Below are 26,699 nucleotides of genomic sequence, written 5' to 3' on the forward strand. Positions count from 1 at the left end.
CTCCCCCACCTTTGTCTCCTGAAGAGTACCTGTGAGAGTACCTGTGTTTCTCTAGGGCAAATATTTTTAACTGTACTTAAATTGTTTATCAAATTTTTCATTAATAACATAATGTACACCATTCTAACAAACAGGCAAAGGTATGTAAAAACCAATAAAACTATAGTTTTCTTCTGATATACCTAAGTATATCAATCACTTTATTTTTCCGCTCTCTGCGTGGTGTCTAGAGAGATACTTCCTATCCCAAAGACTTACTAAAAAACTGCTAAATACTCAAGAACCAGGGAGTTCCCCATAGTATGCACACACACACAAATGGCAAATTTCATACCTCCAGTGAGTCTCTGTTTCCTAAACTCTAACATGAAGATAATAATAGCATCTATTTGACAGGGCTGTTGAGAGGATTTTATTTAAAAGTGTATACAAGACTCGTTGCACAGGCTGAGGCACTCTAGTAAACAAATGTATAATTTGTTTTATAATTGCATGTCATTATAATATATTTTACTTGCGTACTTGTAGGTATGTCTTACCATGAGGCAGTAAGGTTCTCGAGGAGAAACACCGTGCCTAACCCAGGTATCCTCAGTATCTGAAATGATGTTTTGCAGAGAGTAGTACAGAACTGCTAGAGACTGAGAGCAAGTCTCATGACAGCCATAATCAGCTACCACTCACTAGGTTCCAGGAACCTCACACATGTTGTCTCATTTACTTTTTACAAGAAAAGACTTCCACAAATGAGGAACCCATGGTTGAGGAAAACTAAGGACATTGCTTTTAAAAGGCACAGTAAAAGTTGAAGCTAAGTTGTTCTGTCTTAAGGGCTTTCTTTCACTCTTTCCAATCCACCACAGTGCCCACCAGTGGACAGTGAGCTCCTGCCCATCTTGCAGCCCAGACTCCAGGAGGCTTCCGGTAAGTAGCAGACATTCCTTCACCAAGGTGTGTGCCCCGTGCCTGCGGGCGGAAGTGAATATGTGACGCAGGTGGCCCTGCCTGGGTGCTCGGTTACACCCCAGACCTGCCCAGGTCTCAATTTTCCTACACTAACAGGTTTCCTGGCTTCCTGGTTAACTGAGACCCTGTCCTATTGAAACTCATATTGTTACATTAACTGGTAATGTTCTGTTGAAACCAGTTATTGTTACATAAATGGCCCTTAGTAAAACAGCTCCTTTTTCTGCAGTTCTGGCTTTGTTTGAAAGTTCCTGCTATTGCGAAACCCTAACAATTGCTCCAGTTTGGGCTGAATCTAGGAACTAGTGTTATTTATGTGAATCCTTGACTTTACCTAGAAGGATAAAAATGGATCACACATGCATATACATACCTCGGGAAGTTAGATCTATTTTGCTTTCTACTAGAAAACTGGGGGGATTATTCCTCTTTCTGAGATAAGCCCCGTGTCCCAAAAAGTGTTACTGTCCTAAAATCAGCCCTTCTCCCCGATGCACAGCTGCTCAGGAAGTGCCCCCGTCGTGGTTCCTAGGGGTCTTTTCCTTCAGGACAGAAAATGGCCTGGATGAGGGAAAAGTTCTCAGCAGCCCTTAGGTTTGGACGCCACATGGAGACATTTCCCCGTTTGCTGTCATGTGGACCTTTTTCAGGACTGCAGTAGGGGGTCTGCCTGGCACACACACACAGGGAAGGGAGTCATGCGAGGGGCGCTCTGAGTCCCCTTCTAATCTTGAGAGTGTGGCTGTTGAAACCCAGAAGGCTTTGAAAAGAGAATGCAGGCCACTCTGGAGACTGAGGGACCTGCCACAGGACCCTGATTAAGTATCTGAACAAGTGTCTCACTCCCTGGGGGCCCCACGCCTCTCCCCTCTAAACTGATGATCTGAACTGTTCCTTCTGGTTACTATGAACAAAAAACAACTGAGACTGAGGGCAGAACTCACAAAACTTCATAAACTAAACAAAGGGAGCAGGGTTCCAGAGGTCCCAGCCTCTGGCCCAGGGCAGATGCTTTTAGATACCCCAGCTAGCTATGGCTTCAACCCATGTGTGGAGGGGACAGGTCACAGCTTCACAAGGCCTGTTCCACTGTAGTGAAGATCTGATCTCATCATGGAAAAGCTCTTCCTTACTCCGGGCTGAAACTCTTCTCCCTGTAACTTCTGGCCCTCTGGTTCTAGTTCTTAGGCTTTCAGATACTTGACAAATGCTGTTACTAGTCACCCTGGCCCTTCTCCTTTCCAGGCTAAGCCCCATTCCTTCAACCAATCCTTATAATGATATTGTATCCCCCTCATTGCTTTTTTCTGGGCTCTAATTTATCAGTACCCATTGCCAAAGAACTGGACAGAATACATAGATATGGCCAAAGTAGAACAGACCACAGTGAAACTTTTTTTTCTTTTTAATCTCTTCCATCACACTTCTGTTAATGAATTCGGACTTTCAAAGGTCACTTGATACTTGTGTCCTATTACTGGCTCATATTTGATGAGTAAATAAAACCCTCAACCCCTTTTCATGTGAAATCCTGTCATGCTGTCACTGCTGGGGACTGCTGGCCCCCAGTGACGACCCAACACTTGGGAAATATTCTCATATGAATTTATAAATGTGCAACTTAAGTGTAATATAAACATGCAATCGCACATTGATTTTAAACATGAAAGTCTCCTTGTTTCTACCCATAGTTCTATTTGAAATAATAAATCCAGTTCTGTCATCCTGGTGTTTTCTATTCCCTCAACTGTGTGTCTGCCATGAGTTTGATAATGAAGTAAAAGCACCTTCTGGTTTTCATCCAGTTGGCTGATAGAAATGGTAGTCAAAGCTAGACCAAGAGCAGAGCCTTGTGGGACACCAGGTGAGACCTCCTTTTCTCTAACATCAATGCAGCCAACTTTCCCTGCACACTGGGCGACCTGTGACCACAGAGCTCTGTCTGGGGTCCATTGGCACCATGTAACAGGGGCTGGCTGTCCCCCACGAGCCAGGCCAAGCAGCAGACAGTGGAACGGGCAGACAGAGACAGAGAAGTGGTTTACAGCCATCCAGGAAGTCCTATCTCCCCTAACGAGGGGCACTTGAGAGTAAGTGCTTTGCACTTCTCCTCCCTAACCAGAGGGCAAATAGCTTAACTCACCCCCCTCAGGGAGACGGATCACAGAAGTCCAATTAATGCCATTTGCCAGCCACACCCAAAAAGAGATGAAGTTAAGGGAATAAATCTCATTTATCTGAAGTTAAGGGAATAACTCTCAGCCTTTAAAACCCTGAAAACAAAGGTCCCAGCACACACTCTCCCTCTGGGGAGCATGTCCATGCTTTCCCTTCCCCCCTCCCCTTCCCCCACAGGCACGTGTCTCCTAAACTCTAGGGATCCTCACAAGACTTGCAGCCAAGGGAGCAGTGGGCAGCAGCAGCTGGTCCTCAGATCACCCTCTGACTGGGTTTCTGAGGCCCCTCTTCTCTGACTTCCCAGTGAGCCAAAGCAGCTCTGGGCCAGGCCTCCTTTCCTGCAACACTCACAGCCCGAGGGCTGAACAATCACTCCTCAAATCTGCAGAGGAGAGTTTGGGAGCTTCTTTATTCTCACTGCACACTGCGCCCTGCGCTTCCTGCCTCATTCCCCATTCACCCCTGACACCTGCAGCCACTCTGGTCCTGGCGTTCTGCTGCCCTGGGAGCCACACATGCAGCTTTCCTCAGGCATGAGACACCCCTTCCACCCCAGTCTACACTGCAGGAGCCTTCAGAGGGGGTCTCAAGTTCCCAGGCCACTCTGAAGTCCTGCCCACCCATCTGGCTTGCCCATCGTGCTGGCTCCCCTACCGCACACCAGAGCCTGTAGGCTCTGTCCCTTCATGTCAGTCCCTCCCTTGGAAGCGGTCTGTGAGCAGTCTCCCACCTCTCTGCAGTCTTCCAGCTCTGGCTCACTCACTGGGGATGCACTACCTGCCTCCGCCACGTCACCCACCCCATCATCCGCCCTCACCTTTCTTCCTGCACCCGAGGACTCAGGAACCTGCTGGAGTCATCGTCGTGGCTGCTCTGCTGGCTGCTCTGCTGGCTGCTGCGGAGACACAGGACACGGCCGGCCGTTAGCACCCAGCTTCTTTCCCAACCCCAGGGGAGGTCACAGAGACTCCACTTGACAAAGAAACGGGCTTACAAAACTTTCAAAATGCAAGTTCCCGTGTCAAGTCAATTTGTACAGAGAGTGTACTGACCTCAGTGGATCTGAGAAATGACACAAATTTGGTGAATACCCAACCCAACACACCTAAAGCTGAAGAGGAAGTGTCTGTCCTGGTTCTTCCCTGGCTGCAGGAGCTGGGCGAACATGTGCCTCCAGCGCCCTCCGGGCCTGGGCCTCTTGCCGGTAGGACCCGGGACGGCCATCCCATCCTTCACCCTCACCAGACTCTCAGGGCTCTGTAGACTGCGGGAGGGCAGGGCGGAGACGGGAAGAAGAGGTCTGGAAGGAAGGGATATTCCAGGAGGACTAGAGATTGGACGGGATGGGGGTAGCTGACCTGCGTCTGTGACTCCAGGGAGGGCTGAGGAGGGCACGCAGGGTTGGAGGGCGGAGCCTCGAGCTCCCTACAGCCCCGCGGGCAGCAGCCCTCCACGGACTCCGGACAGAGAAAAGCTGCCCACACGCCTCACGACACGAAACACAGAGCTTATGAGCACATGTTTTTATTATCTGCTAATTATTAACTACTCTAGGCCTCTAATCAGGAGTCCCCGACTACAGCCCCCGGGGCCAGACCTGCAGCAGTGTGTTTGGTGCTGCCGACTGAGAAGTGGTATCTGCCTTTTGGTTTTTTCTTTTTTCTTTTTGGTATTTGCCTTTCTAAATGGTTGGGGAAAAAAACAAGGAAAAAAACCCATTTCATGACATGTGAAAATTACATGAAATTCAAACTGCAGAGTTATAAAACCATTCACCACACACTATTTATGGCTGCTGTTTTGCTCTAATGGCAGAGGAAGGCTGAGCTGAATTCGTGAAACCATTACACCCACGAAGCCTAAAATACTCACCCCCGTCTTCTTAAAGAAAAAGGTAGCAAACCCCTGCTTTGCACAGATTTTAATAATCAATTCCCATCACCTTACATATCATTATAACCCAGGCTCCAGTAGAACCAAAACTGTGTCCTTGTTCTGACGGAATTGTCCACCGTAGAGAAACACACTAGAGCCAGTCCCTGGGGTTGGAGCCCCGGGGAGGGCGGGCCGGGGCACAACCTGAGCCTGGGGTGGGTTACGCGGCTCCAGGGCTGCACACTTGGAGTCAGAGGAGCACAGGGTTTTTGTGGTTACACTTGTAAGCATGCACAGATGTCTGTTCCTTTAACAAGAACTAAATGAACTGAGAAGCAATTTATTTCAAAATTTCAAACAAGGTACCAGAAGAGCACCACACACAAAGCCCTCAGTTGTGTGGCAAGAACTAAGAAGGGACACAATCCCTTTCTCCACATTCACTCTCCAGGGTGTCCAACCCGTGGCCCACGGGCCGCATGTGGCCCACAGGCCTGTGAATGCGGCCCAACACAAAATCGTAAATTTATTTAAATCATTATGAGATTTTTTTGTGTGATTACATGACACAATGTGTTTAACGTGTGGCCCAAGACAACTCTTCTTCTTCCAGGGTGGCCCAGAGACACCAGAAGGCTGGATGGCCCTGTGACAAGGCTGACACAGAGTGCCTTGTGCCGCTTGTTCGCTTTGGAGTGACCACTCGTCCTCTCCCCTTTGCCAGGTCTCCCACACTTGCACATTAAAAATTTCTGATGACAAAACTATACTTCCATGTTGTCCACCCGTGGGATTTCTTACAGTGCGACTGACCGGTTCTGTGCATCCAGCACCCTCTTCTCTGCAACGTGGGATTATACTACAGCAGGTAACCCACAGAAAATGGAGCTCAAATTTCAAAACAGACGCAGCTCCAGAGGCAAGCATCCAGAGAGGAGGAACAGTCTAGGCTGTGGGGAGCGCCTGTGAGCAGTAGCGGGGGTGCAGGGTGGGGAGTCTGGAGCCTGCCAACAGGGCTCACCCTGCCCTGAACCACAGGATCAGCGAGATGCCTCACCAAGGGAGAGATCAGACCTGGCCTCCCAGGGCTGTCCCACCTTCTGGTGTCTCTGGGCCAACCTGGGAGAAGATGAGATGTTTTGGGCCACACATTAAATACATTGTGACACGGAATCACACAAAAATCTCATCATGTTTTAAGTTAATTTACGATTTTGTGTTGGGCCACATTCACAGCCATCCTGGGCCACATCCAGTCTTCGGCCCAGGGGTTGGACACTCCTGACATGAGCTGCTTCTTCCTTCTCACCCTACCCTCCCTCTGGCAATCAAAACTGAAAGTGAAGCTAATAAAGAGGATCCCAGAACTAAATAACGATTTACCAGTTTCAGAAAAATAATTCTGGACTGATATTAGCAAATTATCCCACTAGATGGCACTGCTGACTTCCAAATCAGAACCCCAGGAGGCCAACCCATCCTGCACTTCCAGAAGGAAAACGGGACCAACCAACCTCTGGCAACCGGTTCTGGCCTTGCCGTTGCTTAGAAAACAGTTCAGATGGTAGAGTGGAAGCAACAATGGATCACCTTCAACTGCTTATGCTTCCAAATAACTAAGCAATGTCAGCTCATGTGCATTCCACAAGTATTTCTACAATGCCCTCTATGCGCACTGGCCAGCGCAAGGGCCAGCAGGAGGAGTGTGGAAAGGGTGGGGATGTCTGGACTCTGGCATGTGCTCCCACACTTCCTGTTACAGGGCCCTAAGCAAATCATTCCGTGTAGTTCTCCTCAGCTGCAAAATGGGACAGATGTTCACGGCAGTCTGTACTTTGTGCAGCTACTGTGAGGGTTAAAGAATGGACACGTGTGAAGCAGGGAGGACAGTGCCTCGCACGTGTTAACTGCTGTGTAAGTGCTGGTACTGCCACATGCAGGCATTGCTTGGTGGGTCACAGAAAATAAAAATGCGAGTCAGACAAGGATCCTTCTCTCAAGGTGTTTACACTCTGGAAAGTAAGCATCAACATACATAACTACGTGTAAGAGTAGAAAAGGATAACTCTTGGCAGGAGATATGAAATGCTACCAAAACAGAGAGCAGAGAGAGAGAGCACTTCCCTGCAGGGTAGGCAAGAGAAGAGCTTCTCCACAACAAGGAGTTGTGTGCCAACACTCGAAACTTGGAGAGGTTCCGGACAAGCAGCCTGAGCAGAAAAGGCGTTCCCGCTCAGCTCCACTGCCACCCAGCCAGCGCATGCCAGGCCCTGTGCTCAGAGATGGGGACCAGAAGAGCCCGTCGTCTCGGAGGCACAGCAGTCACTGTGCCCTACTCGGTGCGGTGCTGATGGCAGGAATTGCTGCTGGGGGGATGTCAAGAGAGGTGAGCACTGAGCAGTAGGAACTGCAGGTAATCCCTGAAGGCAACAGCTGTCAGTGCACAGGGTCCTCCCTCCCTGAAAGCCCACAGGAGGGGCCTGGTCCTTGTCTTTTCAACAATCTGAAATCAGTGAGGTGTGTGCCAACTATTCCTCCACTTAACCCTATGAAATAATATTGATCAGCAGAGTGTCCAGAGATTCAGATATTGCCTCATCCTCTCACATAAACACTTTTTAAAAAATATTTTAAAATTTATTTTTAGAGAAAGGGGAAAGGAGGGAAAAAGAGAAGGGGAGAAACATCAGTGTGAGCGAGAAACACCGGTCAGTTGCCTCTTGCATGGACCCCAACCAGGGGCCGAAACTGCAACCCAGGCATGTGCTCTGACTAGGAATCAAACAGGAGACCTTTGGCTTTGCAGGACGACGCCCAGCTTACTGAGCCACAGCTGCCAGGACTCCCATAAACTCTTATATGAGCCTTTTCAGATGACACAGACCACCTGGATACCAGGCAGCTCACCATGCTCCCTAAATGAATCAATAAGTCTCCTGAGCTCATGAAAAAAGCAACAACCATACTAGGGCGATTGCAGGGGTCAAGGCCACCTTCCCAACCCCTCCATGCCAGCCAAGGCCTTGGTAAGACAGGGCCAGTCTGGGCTCTACAGCTGATGGAAGTTGAGAAGAACTCGGAGGAAGTCCAGCGGAGGGCACTAACAGCTGAAAGAAGCCTCTAAATAAGAATGTGGAATGACTTGACCTGGGTGCCAGATGACTGAATGTTGGCTTACGGCTGCAAGGAAGGGGACTTATATAAGCAACCGCTGCCTTTCCCCAAGGCAGCAAGAGAAGATGTGGGCTGACTCAAATTCCTCCTGTTGCAAATTCAAGCTTCAGGTAAAAATTGCTGTATAAATTAAATTCTGTTACTTAGGTGGGGAAAGTGCTTCTTTAAATTCCAGAATGTTCCTGTGGGAAACCAGCTGAAATGACATGAATCTGGAACCCCAGTTTTGTTCTTCATCAGCCAGTTAGCGCTCAGAGCTTATCCTCTATGGTCACATTGGACTAGCAACACTACAAAGGAAGAACTGAGAAAAACCCGTTGTAATCTGAGCCCAAGCACACTTCAAAGGGCAGAAACTCGAAGGCTAACCCGGGAAGCTCGGCTATGCCAGCTGCCAGATTCCCACAATGCCACTGCTCACCCGTCCTCCCTCCCCCGACCTGGGACCCTTGAAGAAAGGACAGGGAGGTATCCTTCTGCCCTCTGGACAGTGCAGGCACTGCTGTGGAGACTGAGTCAGTGCTCCCTAAGTAGGAAGAGCTCTTTCTCTCATGGTCAGCCTCCTAAGTCCAGAAGGGGTTTTGAGACATTCAGGGAATTCCAAGCAGCTATGGGGATGTATGAGCTATAGTTTAGTATTTCCTGAGTCTAATGAAAACTGTGCATTTATCTCCACGAATTTAAATGTGTGGACTAATTTATCACGTTTCTTTGCTTTTGGCTGAATCTGAGCAACCTAGTGTGTTAGCATCAATTAATTACCTCATGCTAACCGGAATCTTCAGAAGCCTCAAAGTTGCTTTGATTGATATATGTCTTTGAAGAATAGAAATGAGGAAATGAATTATTATAGTCACAGAAACAGCATGGAGACAGGCAGAGAGAGTTTTGCCCCAGCTTTGGCTCTTCCCAGCCCTGCAACCTTGGCCAAGACGTTTGTGCCCCTTTAGCCAGTGCCCAGAGGACTGGGATGGTGCCGTACCTCGGTGTCAAGGATCAGACTGTGAGTAATCCAATCACAACATCTGAATACAGAATTTGGAGTCAGAAAGACACAAGCTCTAGTTCAAACTATGCCACTGAGGGTGACAACGGGCAAAATATTTAACTTTCCTAAGTGTTGGATACGGGTGTGACACACAGGCTTTCGATGGCTGCCGTGAGGATTAGAAATGGTAGAGATCATTTACAGACAGGGCCTGGGCCTTGGTGGGTCCACCAAAGTGGCGGGCATCCATTGTACTTAACATTCACAGTTAGTTTGGCACATAAGTATTTTCAAACACTAAATGCTTGGGAGGAAGACAATAGGAGAGACCCTTATGGTGAAAATGTTGAGAGACCCTGACCTGAAAAGCAGAATCACTCACGCCATCACTGACAAAAGGGATGCTGTGTTTTCAGGCTGAATTGCACACACCTGTGAGATGACTCTGGCATTGATTGTACCCATTCAGTTTAAGTAGAAAAGATGTGTGGGAGAAGAAAGGCAGGTTGCACAGAAGCTGAGAATAAAAGAGAATAGTTTCTGTTTGTCATCTGGCAAGTGTGGGAAAGTCTAAGAATAGGAAATAAGTAAACAGATGTGATGGGGGCACTGCCGATGACTGTCAGCTTCTCACACAGCACACCTGATTATTTTCAAAAACTAATTAGAAAAGAGTGTGCTCTGGGTGAAAACTGATTATTTGTTTACGGTGTCAGCAGGACTTTCTGCTTAATGGCTCCATGGGAACCTGCAAGGTGCCTACCTGGTCAGCAATTCAGGGGTTCAGATTCCAGTTAAACACATACCTTTTATAACTCATTTCAACTCATCAACACTTCTCTATTTAATAGTTCTTTCATTTGTACGCATGATTATGTCTCTGTCTTGGAAGGAAGGAGGGCAGGAAGGAAGGAGGGAGGGGGAGGGAAGTATCTTTTTACAAAGGGTAAAGGATCCCTCACCCCAGTAAAATTCTAGACCTCTCAGCACACACACTTAAAAGAACACCAACCCCATTACATTCTCAAAGGGGTCTGAAAAAAGGGGGAAGGAGAACTTGTGTTAGCTTAACCTCTCTTCAATTGCTCTTAGCTAAAGGAACACACTGCTTTTTTCCAGTTTCCCACATTCTAGTAGTTTCTTCGGCTTCCATCACTACTTAGCTTCACAGGGAAATCTTAGGCCCTCTTACAGGAGAAAATGCAAATTACCCAGGTCACTTAGTGGTGATGTGAGTAACCAAGGAGCTTCCCAGAACTTGAAGTCTTGAGAATCCACTGATACTGTGGACAGTAGAGTCTCAGAGGCCAGACTTCTGTACCCCACTTCCTTCCTCCTCAGCTCCCTGTGCCCCTCCTGCCTTTAGAAAACCCCTTGCTTCCCAAACCAGAACCTTAACTTTGGAGGAGGGAAATGCTGGGAAGCTGCAGAGTTCTCAAATGCCACACACTCACCAGTAGCCACTGTCCATAGATGATCCCAAAATCATTTTGGACGATCATCTTGATCCTGGTCCCTTTACCCAACTGCTTAAAGTGAGCAGTTCCAGTTCCTTTTCCACTGATTCCCTTTCACAGAGCAAGCCAGGGGTCTCTCCAGACACAGTGAGAGCCCCTGCTTGTGTTCGCCATGCGTCCCTACTCCCTCCACAGCAGTAACCTTTCCAGGGTGTCCAGCATTTGAGCGTCTCTGGCCCACACTGGAAGAAGAGTTGTTTTGGGCCACACATTAAATACATTGCAAAACATATTCACAAACAAATCTCATAATGTTTAAGTAAATTTATGATTTTGTACCAGGCTGCATTCACAGCCATCCTGGGCTGCAATATGCAGCCCAGGACACCCCTGAATCTATACTCTCAACTATGATGTTTTCTTCTTTAAATTTTTCCAACTTTGTTATCCCCTTTATCCCCCTGCTCCCTGTATCCCCCCTCCAGCATCCACCTCCCCACCCACTTAGTTCATGTCCATTGGTTGTATACGTAAGTTCTTTGGCTTCTCCATTCCCTATATTTAATCTCTTCCTGTCTATTTTCTACCTACCATTTATGCTACTTATTCTCTGTACCTTTTCCCCCTATTCCTCCCCTCCCCCTCCACACTGATAATTCTCCATGTGATCTCTATTTCTGTGACTCTGTACCTGTTCTAGTTATTTGCTTAGCTTTTGTTTTTAGGTTCAGTTGTTGATAGTTGTGAGTGTGTTGTCATTTTACTGTTCATACTTTTGATCATCTTCCATTTCTTAGAGAAGTCCCTTTACCATTTCATATAATAAGGGCTTGGTAATGCTGAACTCCTTTAACTTGACCTTATCTGGGAAACACTTTATCTGACCTTCCATTTTAAATGATAGCTTTGCTGGATAGAGTAATCTTAAATATAAGTCCTTGACTTTTATGACTACAAATATTTCTTTCCAGTTCCTCCTTGCCTGTAAGGTCTCTTTTGAGAAATTAGCAGATAGCCTAATGGGAACTCCTGTGTAGGTAACTCTCTCCTTTTCTCTTGCTGCTTTTAAGATTCTTTCCTTATCTGTAATCCTGGGTAACTTAATTTAATTATCATGTGTCTTGGTGTGTTCCTGCTTGGGTCCAATTTCTTTGGGACTCTCTGACCCTCTTGGACTTCCTGGAAGTCTATTTCATTTGCCAGATTGGGGAAGTTTTCCTTCATTATTTGTTCAAATACGTTTTCAATTTCTTGCTCTTCCTCTTCTTCTGGCACTCCTACGATTTGGATGTTGGAGCATTTAAAGTTGTCCCAGAGCTTTCTCAGCCTCTCCTCATTTTTTGAATTCTTATTTCTTCATTCTGTTCCAATTGGATGTTTATTTCTTCATTCAGTTTCAAATCCTTGTTTTGAGTCCCTGTTTCCTTCCCTTCACTTTTGGTTCCCTGTATATTTTCCTTTATTTCACTTTGTATAGCCTTCATTTCTTCCTTCATTTTGTGACTGAGTTCAATCATTTCTATGAGCATCCTGATTACCAGTGTGTTGAACTCTGCATCAGATAGGTTGGCTATCTCCTCATTGCTTAGTTCTTTTTCTGGAGTTTTGATCTTTTCTTTCATTTGGGCCATATTTCTTTGTCTTGGCACACCTATTGTGTTGTAAGGGGCAGAACCTTAGGTATTCACCAGGGTGGGGCAACCCTCTTTGCTGTGTTGTGGTGCTGTCTGTTGGGGAGGGGTCAGAGAGGGGGCAATGCCACTGGCTCTATTGTAGTCCTACTTTCTGTCACTTCCCTTACTTCCCACAAGCAGATTGTGGCCTTTCAGATGCTGATTTGCAGATGGGTGGGATTGTGTATGTCCTCGGACCCTGTGTGCCTCTCCCACAGACTCTCCTATGATCCTGAGAGTTTCTCCCACTGCCACCACTCCCACAGATTTTTACATGTAGAGGTTTTGAGTCTTCAGTTTCCCATTCTGAAACCCTGGGTTTTGTGGTCTGTCTTGCTTCCCAGTGGTTTTTCCCAGCTTATTGGCCCATGAATGTGGGACCAACTAGTCCACCAGCCACCTCTTGGCTGTGCTTCCTCTCTGCCTCAGCTGCCTGTCTCTGCCCCTCCTACCAGTCTGGGTGAATGTTTCTTTAACTCCTTGGTTGTTGGACTTCCATGAAGTTTGAATGTCTGGCAGTTCTGGTTGTTTTTTTGTTTTTAAATTGGTTGTTGTCCTTTTGGTTGTATGAGGAAGTAAAGCATTTCTACCTAGGTCTCCATCGTGGCTGGAACTCCTGGGCTACTTTTTCCAAATCCTTGGCGTATCAGTACATGTGCAGATCCACTCAACTATGTTTTCAAAGAGGCAACAGATGAAACATAATGTACCCCCTAGCTAAGAGGCGTGTGTGTGTGTGTGTGTGTGTGTGTTTTCAAATCAAAGGTACACAACCATCCTCAGAACTTCAGGTCAGCATCCAGTCACATCCTCACCACACTTGGTTGACAGAATTCAAGCCAAGCAAACTTAATGTTTTAGGTTGTCTTAATACAGAAAAATGCACATGTGGCTTCTGTTAGGCTTTTGAAAATTCTGGAAACTGCTAAAGGAAACCCTCCTTCCTAGGAACCATTAACTTTGATAAATATAGATGAACTACCATTTGCTTCAGCTCTTCTTGGCTTTTCTTCTTTTACTGACCTCTGAAAAGTTGTTCCCAGAGTTCTGACCACAGTCCCCTTCTCTTCTCAACACACCATCTCTAAACAGTGTCATCCAAATGCATTGACATCAACAACCCACATGTTGACTCGCTAATCTCCACTACCAGCATCAACTGTTCCACCAACCACCAGCACCTTGAATCCACCTGTTTACAGGGCATCGCCAAAACCCTGACACCCCAGGCTCCTCAAATAGGTGTCCAAAACCCCCCTCACTCCTTTCCCATGCTCACTCTAGCCTCTTTTACAAGTAACTCATCTTTGCCTTCCTCACCTCAGCCCCCTGCATCACCACCCATCTACTTAGCTCTCCAAACAGGGAAGTTCTTCTCTGCTCCCTGCCTCCAACCTATCCCTAAGTTCTGTTGCTCCCACTCTGAAACATGTTTTATATACATCCCTTTCTCTCTCTCCCCACTGTCCCTACTCTGGTCCAAAGGCCAGGACCAGACTGGCTGCATGAGAATTGCCTGGAAACTTTTTAAAAAATAGGTTCCCACCCTCTCACTTGCCCTAGATTCTAATTAATGGGGTCTGGGACGGGGCCTGGAGGATTTTTTAACACACAACCCAGGTGCACTAGCTATTGAAGTCCTACTCCATTAGAATGGCCCCTTGACTGTGATGATAAATTTTAACCAGCTGAGGGAAGGGAGGGGACTGATTTATATCACATGCTGCATTTCATGCTGTAAAACTCTTACCACAGTCGGTTTCAAGCTGCTGACATGACGTCACTAAAGTCACACCTGGCACATGCCAGTGGCTTCAGGACATGACTGGGCCTCAACCACACGTCATCTTCTAAAATAGCTCCAAACATGCCTCTTCTTAGGTAAAAAGTCTTGGACCATTTCCTCTAAAGTCACAGGTTACGGTCTAAAGATCTTTGCCTCACACAAGGCCTTGCAACATGAAACCAGGCTCCTCCTCCCAGCTCCTCAACCTCTTCTGCAGAGAGCATGGTCTAAGCCCCCAGCAGCTATGTGCACGGAATAGCTGTGCTCCCCAAATAAACACGTGCACTTGTTCTTCCCGGCTTCACTCACATTGTCCCTCTGCTTCAAATGTCCCTTCTGCCTGACCCCACAGACCCCACCTCATGACCGCATCTTCCATTCGGGCCAACTGAGCCCCACATCACACAGAAGCCTGGCTGTCTCTGCCCTCGGATGTGTTCATGGCCTAATTCAGGGATTTCCTTTTTTTCCTGCCTGACCCAGAGCTCTGCTCCCTTTGGCTGTGGCAAATCCAACCAGCAGTGATAATGGTAGCTCTGCTGTAAACACTGGCTGCTTTTTTCTTCAGTATCTACTGTATTCAGGATACTGCATATGAATGTGGTGTATTTAATTCTAACAATAGATCTTCACATTTAAACAGTGCTTTCCAGTCTACAAAGTACGCCCATGAACATTCTTTCTTCCATCTGATCTTTCCAAAGTCACAAAGTAGATAAGGAATGTGTGTGTATATATATATCTTCTGATCCCTATTTTAAAGATGACAACCATGACTTGTCTAAGAGCAAAGCTAAAGGGTGAGACTTTCATTCCAGGTTTCCTGCTCTTGAAATCTTTGTTCTTCTACTTGGAGCTACAAAGGGGTGGGTGGTAGGAAAGACCTCAGTGATAGGACAGAGTGAGATCTGGATTCAGGGGAGGGCTGGGAAGAGCTTGAATGTTCATTCTACTGAAACCATCTCTCCTCTCTGCCTGCAGGAGGCAGCTCATGGTCAGGAAGCAAGAACATCTGGAGAGTCCAGTGCAGCAAAAATCTTGACACAAAAAAGGATAAGTTTGCCCTAATCAGTCAATGGCACTGATGTGAGATGAGACAGTTTGCAAATAATGGCACTTACTGTAAGGTCACAAGGCCACTTATGATACAGTAGAAATAAACAAGTTTTTGACCACACCTAAGAAAAACAACTTAGGCCAAAGAGTCGAGCTGTCTCAATAACCTGCTGGTGAAAGGCTATAGGCAAGCCAACTAAGACAAAACAATGTGCCCAGGGAGAGGGCAGGACTTCCTAGAGCTGGAGCCAGGCCTACAGAGACTTCTAAGAGGCCAGCACCACCCCATTCAGTCACAGGCTGGACTCAGGAGAGTGGCCAGCTGCAGAGAGCAATGCAGGTGCTCTGGGGTCCTGGTCATGGAAGTAAGTGTAGGAAGTCTGTGAGCTCTGCATGCCCCAGAAAGAGCCTTTTCAGCTTCCCCACCTCCCCCTTCCCTACCTCCTTCCTGTCCCCATCCCCCACCCAACTTCATCAACATTAGGCCCACAAAAAATTGGTTTATGGTAAAACTGTACCTCCTGTGTATGCATTTTTTCCCACTTTCCAGAAGAAATAAAAACAGTCCAAACCAAGAACTTTGGTCATTTACCAAGTCTCAGAAAGCTGCTCCAGGGCCTGGAAGAAACAGGACACCGGGTCAGCAGTGTGATCAGTTCCCTTCCTGCCGTTTCCCACACAGGATGAAAGGCCGTGTGTTCTCTGCCAAGCACCTTGACAACTTCCTGCCAAGGTATATCCCACTCGCAGTCACTTTTCATTAGCAGAAAGGCAAGAGGTACTGGATGATTCAGAGTACCGAACAATAATAAAGAACAGAAGTTGAAAGATCCACAGATCGTTTGTTTTTGGTTTCAGAATATTAACAAAACACACACACACAATCACTCTCTTGCCCAATATCCAGTTAAGCCTCTTCCAGTTCGGCTCTGGGACCCACCCCCATAGACAAGGGCATAAAAATGATCCTAATGATACTCAAAGGGGATCATCATTTGTTCACTTGTTCAAAATATATTCAAGGAATAACGTGAACAGCAGCCCGTAAGCAGAGCAAAGGTGAGAAAGCTTTGGATAGGCTAGGTAAAAGCAATCAGGCAGCAGACACAAAGTACCCTCAGACCTAGGCCTGCCCTCAAGAATCTTACTGTGTGTTTAGAAATGGGCTTGAAGTCTAAAAATAATTAATTATAAACAACTAAAAGATTTGTAACATAGAAGAAGGGAAAACTGATGTGTACTGCGTGCCTACTGTATGTATTTATCATGTTCTAACTCATTTAAAGTCTTTATCTATTTAGAGAAAGGGGAAAGGAGGGAGAAAGAGAGGGAGAGAGACATCTATGTGCAAAAGAAACATCAGCCAGTTGCCTCTCATACATGCCCCTAACCAGGGACCTGGCCTACAACCCAGGCACGTGCCCTGACTAGAAATCAAACTGGTGACATTTTGGTTTGCAGGATAATGCCCAACCCACTGAGCCACACCATACTATCTCATTTAAAAGTTTTTGAGGAAAATAATATTTATCTCTCTGGAATTTATTCAAACTCCATTCTGTAGTGTGGAACACAACTCTATAGAGAAACGTTACAGGAATACAAAGGTCTGGTCCCACAAGAAGCTCTGCTTCTATTTGTAATTGCCCATCTGTAGAATTAACACTATATATACATATATATACATATATACATATATATATACATATATACACATATATACCCTATGTGTTCTTATCACTCAAAATTCTCCTGTTCTCAGTCTCTTCTGTTCATTGCTCACATTTGAGCAGTGAAGGGGTAGGGGGTCATGAGGAGCAGGAAACAACCCTGGTCCTTCACTGTTTCTTTATCTAGGGTCCTTTAGATCTCAAAAAGCAATCTGCTTCACACTCTTCCCTGTGGCCATTGTCTCCTCAGGGAGATTTTAGTCAGAGGGTAATAAATGAAACTGCAATGGGCAGGTTCCACTCCTGAGCTCATTTGGATGACATACCTTGGCATTTTTGTGCCCAGTTGCCCCAAGAGGAAAAATACACAAAATGGGCTCAGACTACTTTTGATTTCATCATATTCAAGTACTGAATTCATCTGTCCCTTTTGCTTTCCTTCCATTCTCCCCTAGCTGTGTCTACTTCCTCTCAACTCCCTCTTCACTCCCTGCAATCAAGCTTCCATCTCTACTGCTTGATACAAACCATTCTCTTATCCAAGGTCACCCAAGATGGCTTAAGGGCCTTTATTCCTGCCCCAATTCTTTCAGGCATTTCTATACCATTTGAAATGACTCTCCTTCTCAACAGAGTGCACAGGATGAAGGCTTGGGCTAAGGGAGCAGAATACGATGGAGAGATTTAGGAGGGGACTGACTGCAGGTGATGGGAAAAGAGGAAAAAAATCTAGGATGTTCTTGTTAAAAAGAAACAATAGACCCAAAATGGAGTCATTTGGGCTAAGCCCTACCAAGGCTTAATACCTGACCTAACTATAGTTTTCACCTCTCATAAGAGTTGAATTTTATTTTATTTTTAAAAAATTTTTACTGTATTTTTCCATTACCATTTATCCCCCCTGTACCTGCCCCCTAGGAGTTGAATATTTTTAAAGATTTTATTTATTCATTTCTAGAGAGAGGGGAAGGGAGGGAGAATGAGAGGGAGAGACACATTGGATGTGTGAGACAAACATCAATGCGTTGCCACGCACACATCCCCAACCAGGGACATAGCCCACAACACAGGCATATGCCATGACTGGGAATCAAACTGGCAACTTTCTGGTTCACAGGCTGGCACTCAGTCCACTGAGCCACACCAGCCAAGGCACTAGGAGTTGAATTTTAAATGAATCAGTCTGAAATTTCAACCCAGTGGGCTATGGTAAGTGGTTAGCACTTTCATTTGCGTAACAAATGCTATAAATGAATGACTGATTGGATGTGAATGGATAAAATCAGCCAGTCCCTGTGCATTTTTAATTTGGAAGGAACTCAGAGGGAGATTCTAGTGAATTCTGTTTGATTTCAGTTCATCCTAATGCATCTCTGCATAGTCATAAGGGAACAATAACTTACAGTTTAATCAAATATCTTCTGCTTTTATTCCATATATCTATCTATTAAGACCAAAATGAATTTAAATGTTTGCTTTCCTACTCTCCTAAATAGTAAATGTGGTTCTTACACATTACATATTCAAATGATGTTTATTGTTGATGTTGGTGGGGATAAAACAGATCATAATACTCTAACATAAGACTAGGTGCTCACAAAATGTTCATCTATTATGAGTTAAAGTAGTTCTCAAAATATGAGAACTGCTGGAATCTCGTTCCACAAACACAGGCTCAGACAGATGGCAGGAGCGCTGCAGAGCACACACACAACCAATTCTGACCTCACAAATGCCTTGTCTCTTGTAAAGACCGTCTTTAAATCTTACCTGCACTCTTTTTACAAGTTCTTCTCATTTTTCTTTTTAAAAAAATTTTATTTATTGATTTGAGAGACAGAAAGGAAAACTTTGATTTGTTGTTCCACCTATTTATGCATTCATTGGCTGATTCCTGTATGTTCCCTGACTGGGGATCGAATCCACAATGGTGGCATATCGGGATCACATTCCAACCAGCTGAGCAGCCTGGCCAGAGCTTCTCATTTTTCTACAAGTTCTCACCCTGAATCTTCTCTCTTAATTACACCTGGTACCACAGAATGCCACGCACCTAAACTCGGCAGGCAAGCCTGCCCTCCATTCACTCGGATTCCTTCACGAGGCCTGACAGACCCTACTGAGAAGGCTGAAATGAAAGCTTCATGAAGCCAGATAATGGGAAGTTCAGATACAGACGCCACCCGCACAGCTGGTTACTGGTCTCCTTACCAGAAAGGGGTCAGGTTCCAGAGGCCACCAGGAAATCCTACATGACAGTACAGGCCGCCTTAGCTGATGACAGATAACCCTAACCACCCTCTGGACCACTATTTTTCCCTGGCCTGTCAACACCAAATGACTCAGCAAAGGTGCCACAGTGACAAACCGCAGCCCCAGTGCCGGCTCTTCAGCCCTGATAAATGGGCCCGAAAGGACACCAGTATGAAAACACCTCTTTCCCTAAATAGGCCCAGGGGGGGCGGGGGGCGGGCAGCAAAAGGAAGTCAACCCACAGTGAGAACCGTCTGTACACAGGCACCTTGAGAGACGCCTCATCATGATCTCATCTTCAGTCCAGCCCACACAGTAGGTATCCTCATGTTCCCTGCTCTGTGCAGGAGGGAACTGATCCTGCAGAGCAGCCCCGGGCAGGGGGTTTGCTCCAGGCTGGGATTTTACTCCATGAAAATGGCCTGCAAATTGCTGCCGGATAAAAGTCACCGTAGCCACTGGGAAGTCCCCTGCCTGTGAGGACCAGTGTCAGCCCAGGCTGTTATCAATGGTATGTTTCAAAGATAACCCTGGAAGAAGCAGAAACACACTGGACTCTCAGCTGTTCTGAATCATTCTCAAATTCACAATGGTAGCCACCTGTGCCTTCAGATATGCCATCACTCAGCCCTAGCTGAGCCATCCTGTCCTCACCTAGAAGAGGGCAGACCAAGTCTCTGAGTCTCCCTGGAGTAGATGGATCTAACCCAACTGTTGACATGAAGACAAGTATCATATTCAACAGCCAAATGAAAATTTATTGCTGATAGTAGTTGAGTCATCATCCCATGGCCAAAGAGCAACTTAGCTGCCCTGGGGTTGAAAATATGCACACACACATGTGTAATTTTTATATATATTAAATGTACATTTATTTCCAATGATTCATACATTCATTCATTTATTCACTTATTCATTCATCTCCTTAGCTACCTATGCAATTAAACTGAATGACTGTTCAGAGTTCTCTGCATGCCAATTATCTCCTACTCATACTCTAAGGATACTACTGAGCTGATTAAGACAGTGAAAGTGAATTATTTCCCAACAGCACCTGTCACCCAAAGGAGCCTTAACCTAGTAGGCAAAAGGGGCAGGTGCTTCAGGACTCTAGGTTCTCCATGGCTCTGAGACATAAAGTCAGAAATACATACAGATAATAACCTGAAAGTGCGTAACTTTTGAATCCTTTACATTAATGGTGCTGATAAAAAAAATGAGCTGTTGTTTCCACTGCCCATCCTTTCCTGGAAAAACCAAAGGGAAGTTCAAACAGAAAGAAAAAAGGTCCTTTATCTAACAGAAAGAAAAAAGCAAAGCAAAAAGGACTGGAGATCCCTAGCCATGGTTGGGATTCCCCAGACAGTAGAGTATGGCCATCCTTGTCTATTCTGTGGAATAAATGGACTAGTTACTAAGGACCACCTTCTGCTAGAGAAGGCAGCCTTCACAACCAGATCTGGCCAACTGCCAGTACCCCAAACGGAACCATCAGTTCGTGCTCTCCTTGGGTGCATCTGTTACACTTTTAAATTTTACACGGATTAGGATGATTTACATGACTGCTTAATAGATGCATAATAAAAATCTATTGTTGTGCAAATGAATGAATGGACACTAAATAAACTACAGGAAATCCTTGAAGAGCAGAAGCCTGTCAGGCTCAGTGGGCCAGCACACAGCAGCTAAGCTGCAAGCAATTGCAGAATGTGGACACTTCTCACTGTGGCAGCCTGAACATTGAATGTGTCCCTCCAAGTGGGAAGGGACCGAGGGGAGGTAGATTCCACTCACAGCTTTTCACAGGGCTGCTGCTTGAAAGGAGTGAAGGCGTGCTGAGTCAGCTGCTGACAGTGTCTGGGCTTTACCTTCCATTTCCTGTGTATTTCAGTCACCCACACTGTCAGCCCATGCATACAACCTCAGTGCAATGCCACACATATTATGCACGGTATAGAAAAAGGCCTACATTAAAAGTGACACGACAGAATGTCACTACTTAGCTGCATAATGTGGGAGTGTTTCAGAGTTTCAGTTTCCCATGTACCAAGTGGACATGCTCATCACATTTGCCTCAGAGGATGCAGGAACAAATGAAGTAATGGGCTCTCGTGCCTTAGGCAGGTTATTGTGTCAGGCAATGTGGTAAGTGCTGGGCAAATACAAAGAATAATTCCACTCTGTGCAGCCTTCCCGCAGCCTGCGGCCTAGTTGATCACTTTGAGAGGGTTACAGACTATGATACATGGCTGTTGCCAACACTGTTCTCATTTGTGTCCATGCAGACACCATTCTCTGCCACTGTAAGTCCCAGTGACAAGTGTCAGGGTCCCTTCTTTCTTCTGTACCTCCTCCCTGGGCTCCTAGTTCAAGGCTCCACAGCCTATGGCGCCTCAATTACTAGCATCTGTGGCCCGCCTTCAAGGCTGTCATTACACAGCATAAAGGAGGGCCATTTCTCTTGGTGACCCTCTGACTCTTGGCTTCCACTAGAGCCAGGAGGAGGAAAGAATCCATACATCAGAACAACTGCTCCGGCATCTGACACCTGCAGAGAGAGACCCAGCTAATTCCATCCTCTCCTGGGTCCTTGGAAGATGGCAGAGCAACAAATGCATCTGCATTCCAGAATGCGTCACTGATTAAATGAAGCCCCACTCCCTATAGGAGAGGAGTCAGTGGCCACTGTCAGCACCCAGCTCCTCCCCCATTACCATCTCTCTTCAAATCAGGGTGCAAGACACTGCTTACACAACTCCTGATGTCCAAATTTCAGAAAATAAACCAATTCCCTTTCAGCAATGTGTCCAAGTAACTCGTTTTTCAAAGGTGGAAAAAGGCTAACCATTATCTGCAGATTTTACCTGGGCCCAGGCTGACCATGAGCCCAAATATTGCTCCCAATGTGACCTTGCAGTCTGAGGCCTTGTTTTGAGGCAGATCAACCACTCTCCATCTAACTATGCCAAATCCGACTCTCAAACAGAGACCACCCTTAGCAGAAGAGCAGTCTCAGATCTCTGGGCATTTGCAATCTGATGGAAGGCACAGACAAAGAAAAAAGCATGAAAGAAACCAACAGGCTTAAAACACACAAACCAACCAACACAGAAAATACAGACTTACAGAAACGGCATAGGAGGTGGTAATTACTCAGCTGCAACAGGACTTCTTGCTTTGCAGAATAATTTTTAATAGAATTTCATGATAATCAAATTTCCTTATAGTCCTTCATTTGTTTGATTATTTGTTCATCAGGCACCAAATAAAACAAACACTGAAGCCCTGACCAGGTAGCTCAGTTGGTTGCAGCATCATCCCAATAAGCCAAGATTGTGGGTTTGATCCCTGGTCAGGGCAAGTACAAGAACTGACAAATGAATACATAAATAACTGGAAGAACAAATCAATGTTTCTCTCTCTCAAATCAATAAATAAAAATTTAAAAAATTAATAGATAAAACAGACACTGAATAAAATGGCTCTGTCTCCCATCCTATGATCCAGTAAAGGATTCAACATGACCAAGTAATCACAATTTAGAAACACAAATATAATAAATAACCTGAGTCAGACACATGTCCTAGAGGAAAGTATAACTAAGCTAAGATTCAAAGGAGAAGGACAGGGGCTGGCAAATTGGGTCAGTATCCCAAAAGAGGATTTCTATTCAAGGAACAGCATCTATGAAGACCTGGAAATAGAAGAAGGCCCTGAAAGGTTAGTTTGTCTGGAGGCAGAGTCCTGGGTGTAGCTCTACACAGAGCAGGAGGCAGAGCAGGCATGAGATCATGAAGAACCCTCAGGCTGCAGAATTAAAGGGGAGAAGCATCCTGACTGGTGTGGCTCAGTGGACTGGGCATTGTCCGGAAAACTGAAAGGTCACCGATTCGATTTCTGGTCAGGACACAGGCCTGGTTTGTGGGCCAGGTCCCTGGTTGGGAGCATGTGAGATCACTTTCTCAAAGACAAAAAAGGAAGGGGAAGAGCTGCAAGGTGGTCACTGAGCCAGGTATGAGGGTGCTTGAATAACCCCGGAGAGGCGTTGATGGCCTAGAGAGGTACACCAGTGGTGGAGATGAAACAGGCTGAAGAGCATGCTCCCCCAAAGCAGGGAAGCCTCAGGACACTGAAGGGTGCCAATCCTTAATGCAAGGAATGGAGCGAGACTGGTTGGAGGGACAGATGATAGGTTCAGGTAGGGACTGGACCAGCTGAGTTTTGAAGAACATCCCTGTGGAAATGCCCTGTGTATGAGCCTAAGGCTCAGAAAAGAGATAAACGTGACAGTTGGCATCACATAGGAATAATCAAAGCCAAGAGAGTGGATGAAATACCCCGAGAAGAGCATGTGGATTTGGAGAGAGGAGAGAGAGGAAGTGGGAAGGAGGGAGAGGTGGAGGAGGAAAAATTAAAAGCTTGGAGTTAGAACTGTAAGTGTACCAACACTAAAAAGACAGACACAAGCAGCCTGTAGACAATAAAAACTCGTCTACCAGATTGGAGAGTGACATCTTACAAATAATCAGAGGCACAATGAACCACTACACTGCTGACACTAACCAGAGGAGTCGACTCTGAGGCCTCCCAGACCACCCCCCAAGATCTCACTTCTACTAACTAATGTTAAGGACACAAGTCTTCAAATCCATCCACTTTTGTCTCACAAGACAAAGAAGAAATGTACTCTGTCCACCTAAGAAATGAGAGAGATAAGGAGGCCCAGAGAGTAAGCAGCCTGCCCAGGACCATGCAGAGAAGGGATGAGCGGGCCCAGAGCCTGCACCCTCTGTTGCTGCAGATGGCCCTGTGGACTGGTGCTGGGTAGTTGTCCCAGGAAAAACCATCAACCTGCCTGTCCTCAAAGACACACAAGGCCTGCCTGAGTTTTCTGGCTGCACTGATGAAGATATGGCTCCATCTTGGGCACAGATGAGTTCCCTGGGTAGGGGGGTAAACTGAACGTGTAGTTGGGTTGTGGGAGACCTGTACGCTAGAGGCATTTCTGCCACTGCACAGCTTCATGGTTTTGGGCTGCTCTGTTCACTCAAAGTTGAAGTGACCACACAAATCCTATCCACCGCAAAGACCAGGTTTTCTGAGAGAGATGCAGAACCAGAACTGTAGCTACTAGCAAAGGACAGCTAAGTGCAAGATGTGGCAGTGAAATCTAGGTCCCAGGACCCTCCTCTCTCCTCTCCCTCCCAGCAGATCTTTTCCTCAGACTTGTTTTTCTTTCCGCTTTAGTCTAAATTCCATATTCTACTGAAGTTACCTCTGCATGCTGACCTCCCACACAGGCTGTGAGTTCCTCCTCTTGTATCGCAGCACACAGCACAGCACCTGATTCCCTGGAAGCACCCGATGAATGTTGCAGAACTATGAGAATTATTTCTCCTGAGGTAACTATGTTACCAGCCTAATCTCTCTGAATGCTAAACAAAAGGCATGATGACTAGTAGAGGCATTTGGGAAAACAATTCAAGGATGGAATTGTCACCAGAGGGACAGGAACCTCTCCGCATTCCTGAGAACTGTCTGAATGGGCAGCCCACTTTTTACTCTGCTCACCTCGAAGACTGGCCCTGTATTCTGACATGTGTGGCTGCCAAGGCATTCCTCCAAGGCATCCAACAGGGCCGCCCAGCCCACGCAGGAGGACCAGGGAGGTCCAAGCAGGTAGTACAAAGTCAGGGCTGCCCTCAGAATCTGGAAGAAACAGCCCAACTCACTAACACTGAGGAATATTCTCAAAGGGCAATGACCAGATATTCTCTCATCTTCACTAAGGACAAAGCAAAAGAAAATGAGTTTGAAGTGTGTGAATTTGAAGTGTACCACAGCGGGTCTCAGTTAGATTCTAAACAGCACTGTCTCAGGTGGATGGTTTGAAGACATAAAGAAGTAACTGAGAGAGGTGGTGCAATCCTCTTTTCTGGGAATCTTTTGGTTTTTTTTAATGACATCTTTACATGTCCGGAGGATGTGGTTGGTCACAGACATAGATGGAGAAAACCTGTTATCACCAAGCAAAGGCTCACTGCTCTGTGGGGAAGCCCCACCCTGTTCAGAGTGACTTGTATTTCCTCCACACCATCCAGCCCTGAGGATCAGCAAAAAGGTCAGAAAGAGCTTCAGACTGTAATGACCCAGCTAGGAAGCGGACATCCTTCGAGTCAAGGCAGGTTGCTCCGAGCGGTCAGACCGGCACTGACATAGCAGCGTGGGACATGGAGGCCACAAGGATGGGGCCATATGACTTCTTCTCCAGTGAGAGGACAACCCACATCGGAGAAGCATCTCCAGGGGATGGCTGCTCCAGAAGCAGTGCTTCAGAAATTCATTTTTCCCTTCATTTCACAGACTTACCAGTCCTCACTCCGGACCTATGTTCTCCCTCCCCTTCCACAGGTGCCAGGTAGAGAAGAGAGGATGAAAGAGAAAAGAAGGCCTTCAACTAAGAAGCAGGTAGGAGTGAGAACACACCCAGGGAGATAAGGGCGCCCAGCATGCACACTGATGGTCAGGCTAGCATGATAAAACGACTGACTTATTTTCCTCTTCCCTGCTACCCCAAATGTTTGTATGAACTCACTGTTTCACTACACATGCAATATCCATTGACTTTTACAATGCAGAAGTACACTTTAAGGCAATGAGCTGGAAGACCCTTGGAGAGACTCAAAAATGTGTCACTAACATAACTGTCCACTGTCTTCCAGTATTTTCCTTATTGCTGGGAGAATATTGAAAACTTTATCATACTACCCATCCCTAAACCAGGACCCCAGGCAAATTTGGGTCCCATAGTTGCAAAAGAAAGGGGGAAACCAAGTGGGTTGTTATTTGTGTTTTCTGGTCCCTTCATTCAGACCTCTCCTCTCCTGACTAAACCTGCTAAGCAGAAGCAATAGGACTGGGAACCTCTGGGGTCATGCTGTCAGGTGAGAGGGGCAGGTCGGGAACAGCGTCATCATACCAGTGTGTTGATGTAGGGACACCTGAGCGAGAATGGGGAAGCTCCAGAGACCTGAAAGAAACTGGCCCAGGTTTCAGGTGTGAGGCCCACGTCCCAGGCCATCATGGAGGGAGATGCACCACCGAGAGGGGACTCGCCCTTTTTTCTGTTTATCTCGGCTACACATCAAGAGGTAACAATCAGTCTCACCCCAGTCAGAGTGTGGAGTGAAGATACAGCAAAAAGCTTGTGTCCTCAGGCTAAAGCGGTGCCTCAGGGTAGGGCCTGGAATGGAAACTCGTGGATTTCCCAACCCCTCTTCTCCCCACCCCTACCAGTCATAGCTGGGACACAAACACGCTTTCCTGCTGAGGACTCTGAACAGTGTTATGTGAAGTGTCTGAAAATGGAGGAGAGTATCTGATAGCAGGGCTGCCTTCAGGAGGTGGCACGTGGCTACCCACAGTGGCACTAGGGCTGGGAGGCCATGGCCTAGCGTCTCTTCACCAGCTCAAAGCATCCCTGGCCTGCCTCCCTCCTCCCACCTGAAGGTCCCCATTTGCTTTCCACCTGTCACCTTGATGGAAGCTGTCCCATCTCCCCCAAGGGAAGGACGACTCCTCGGGCTCTGAAGTCACAAGTCAAGAGTGCACAGACCCCCTCCT

General features: G+C 46.5%; 1 protein-coding gene across 2 annotated transcripts in view; it reads right to left on the bottom strand.

Annotated features, from left to right (window-relative positions):
- The window catches only part of GRAMD1B (GRAM domain containing 1B), a 169,739-nt gene that overhangs the window by 121,618 nt on the left and 21,422 nt on the right, over positions 1–26,699 (bottom strand). For both annotated transcript variants that reach the window (XM_045860157.1, XM_045860156.1), the window contains one exon: positions 3,962–4,039. In XM_045860157.1, coding sequence (XP_045716113.1) covers positions 3,962–4,039 — 78 coding nt within the window. The remainder of the gene's footprint in view (positions 1–3,961; positions 4,040–26,699) is intronic.

This window comes from Phyllostomus hastatus, unplaced genomic scaffold (genome assembly GCF_019186645.2).
Source record: "Phyllostomus hastatus isolate PE091 unplaced genomic scaffold, TTU_PhHast_1.1 phas_scaffold_193, whole genome shotgun sequence".
NCBI lineage: Eukaryota > Metazoa > Chordata > Mammalia > Chiroptera > Phyllostomidae > Phyllostomus > Phyllostomus hastatus.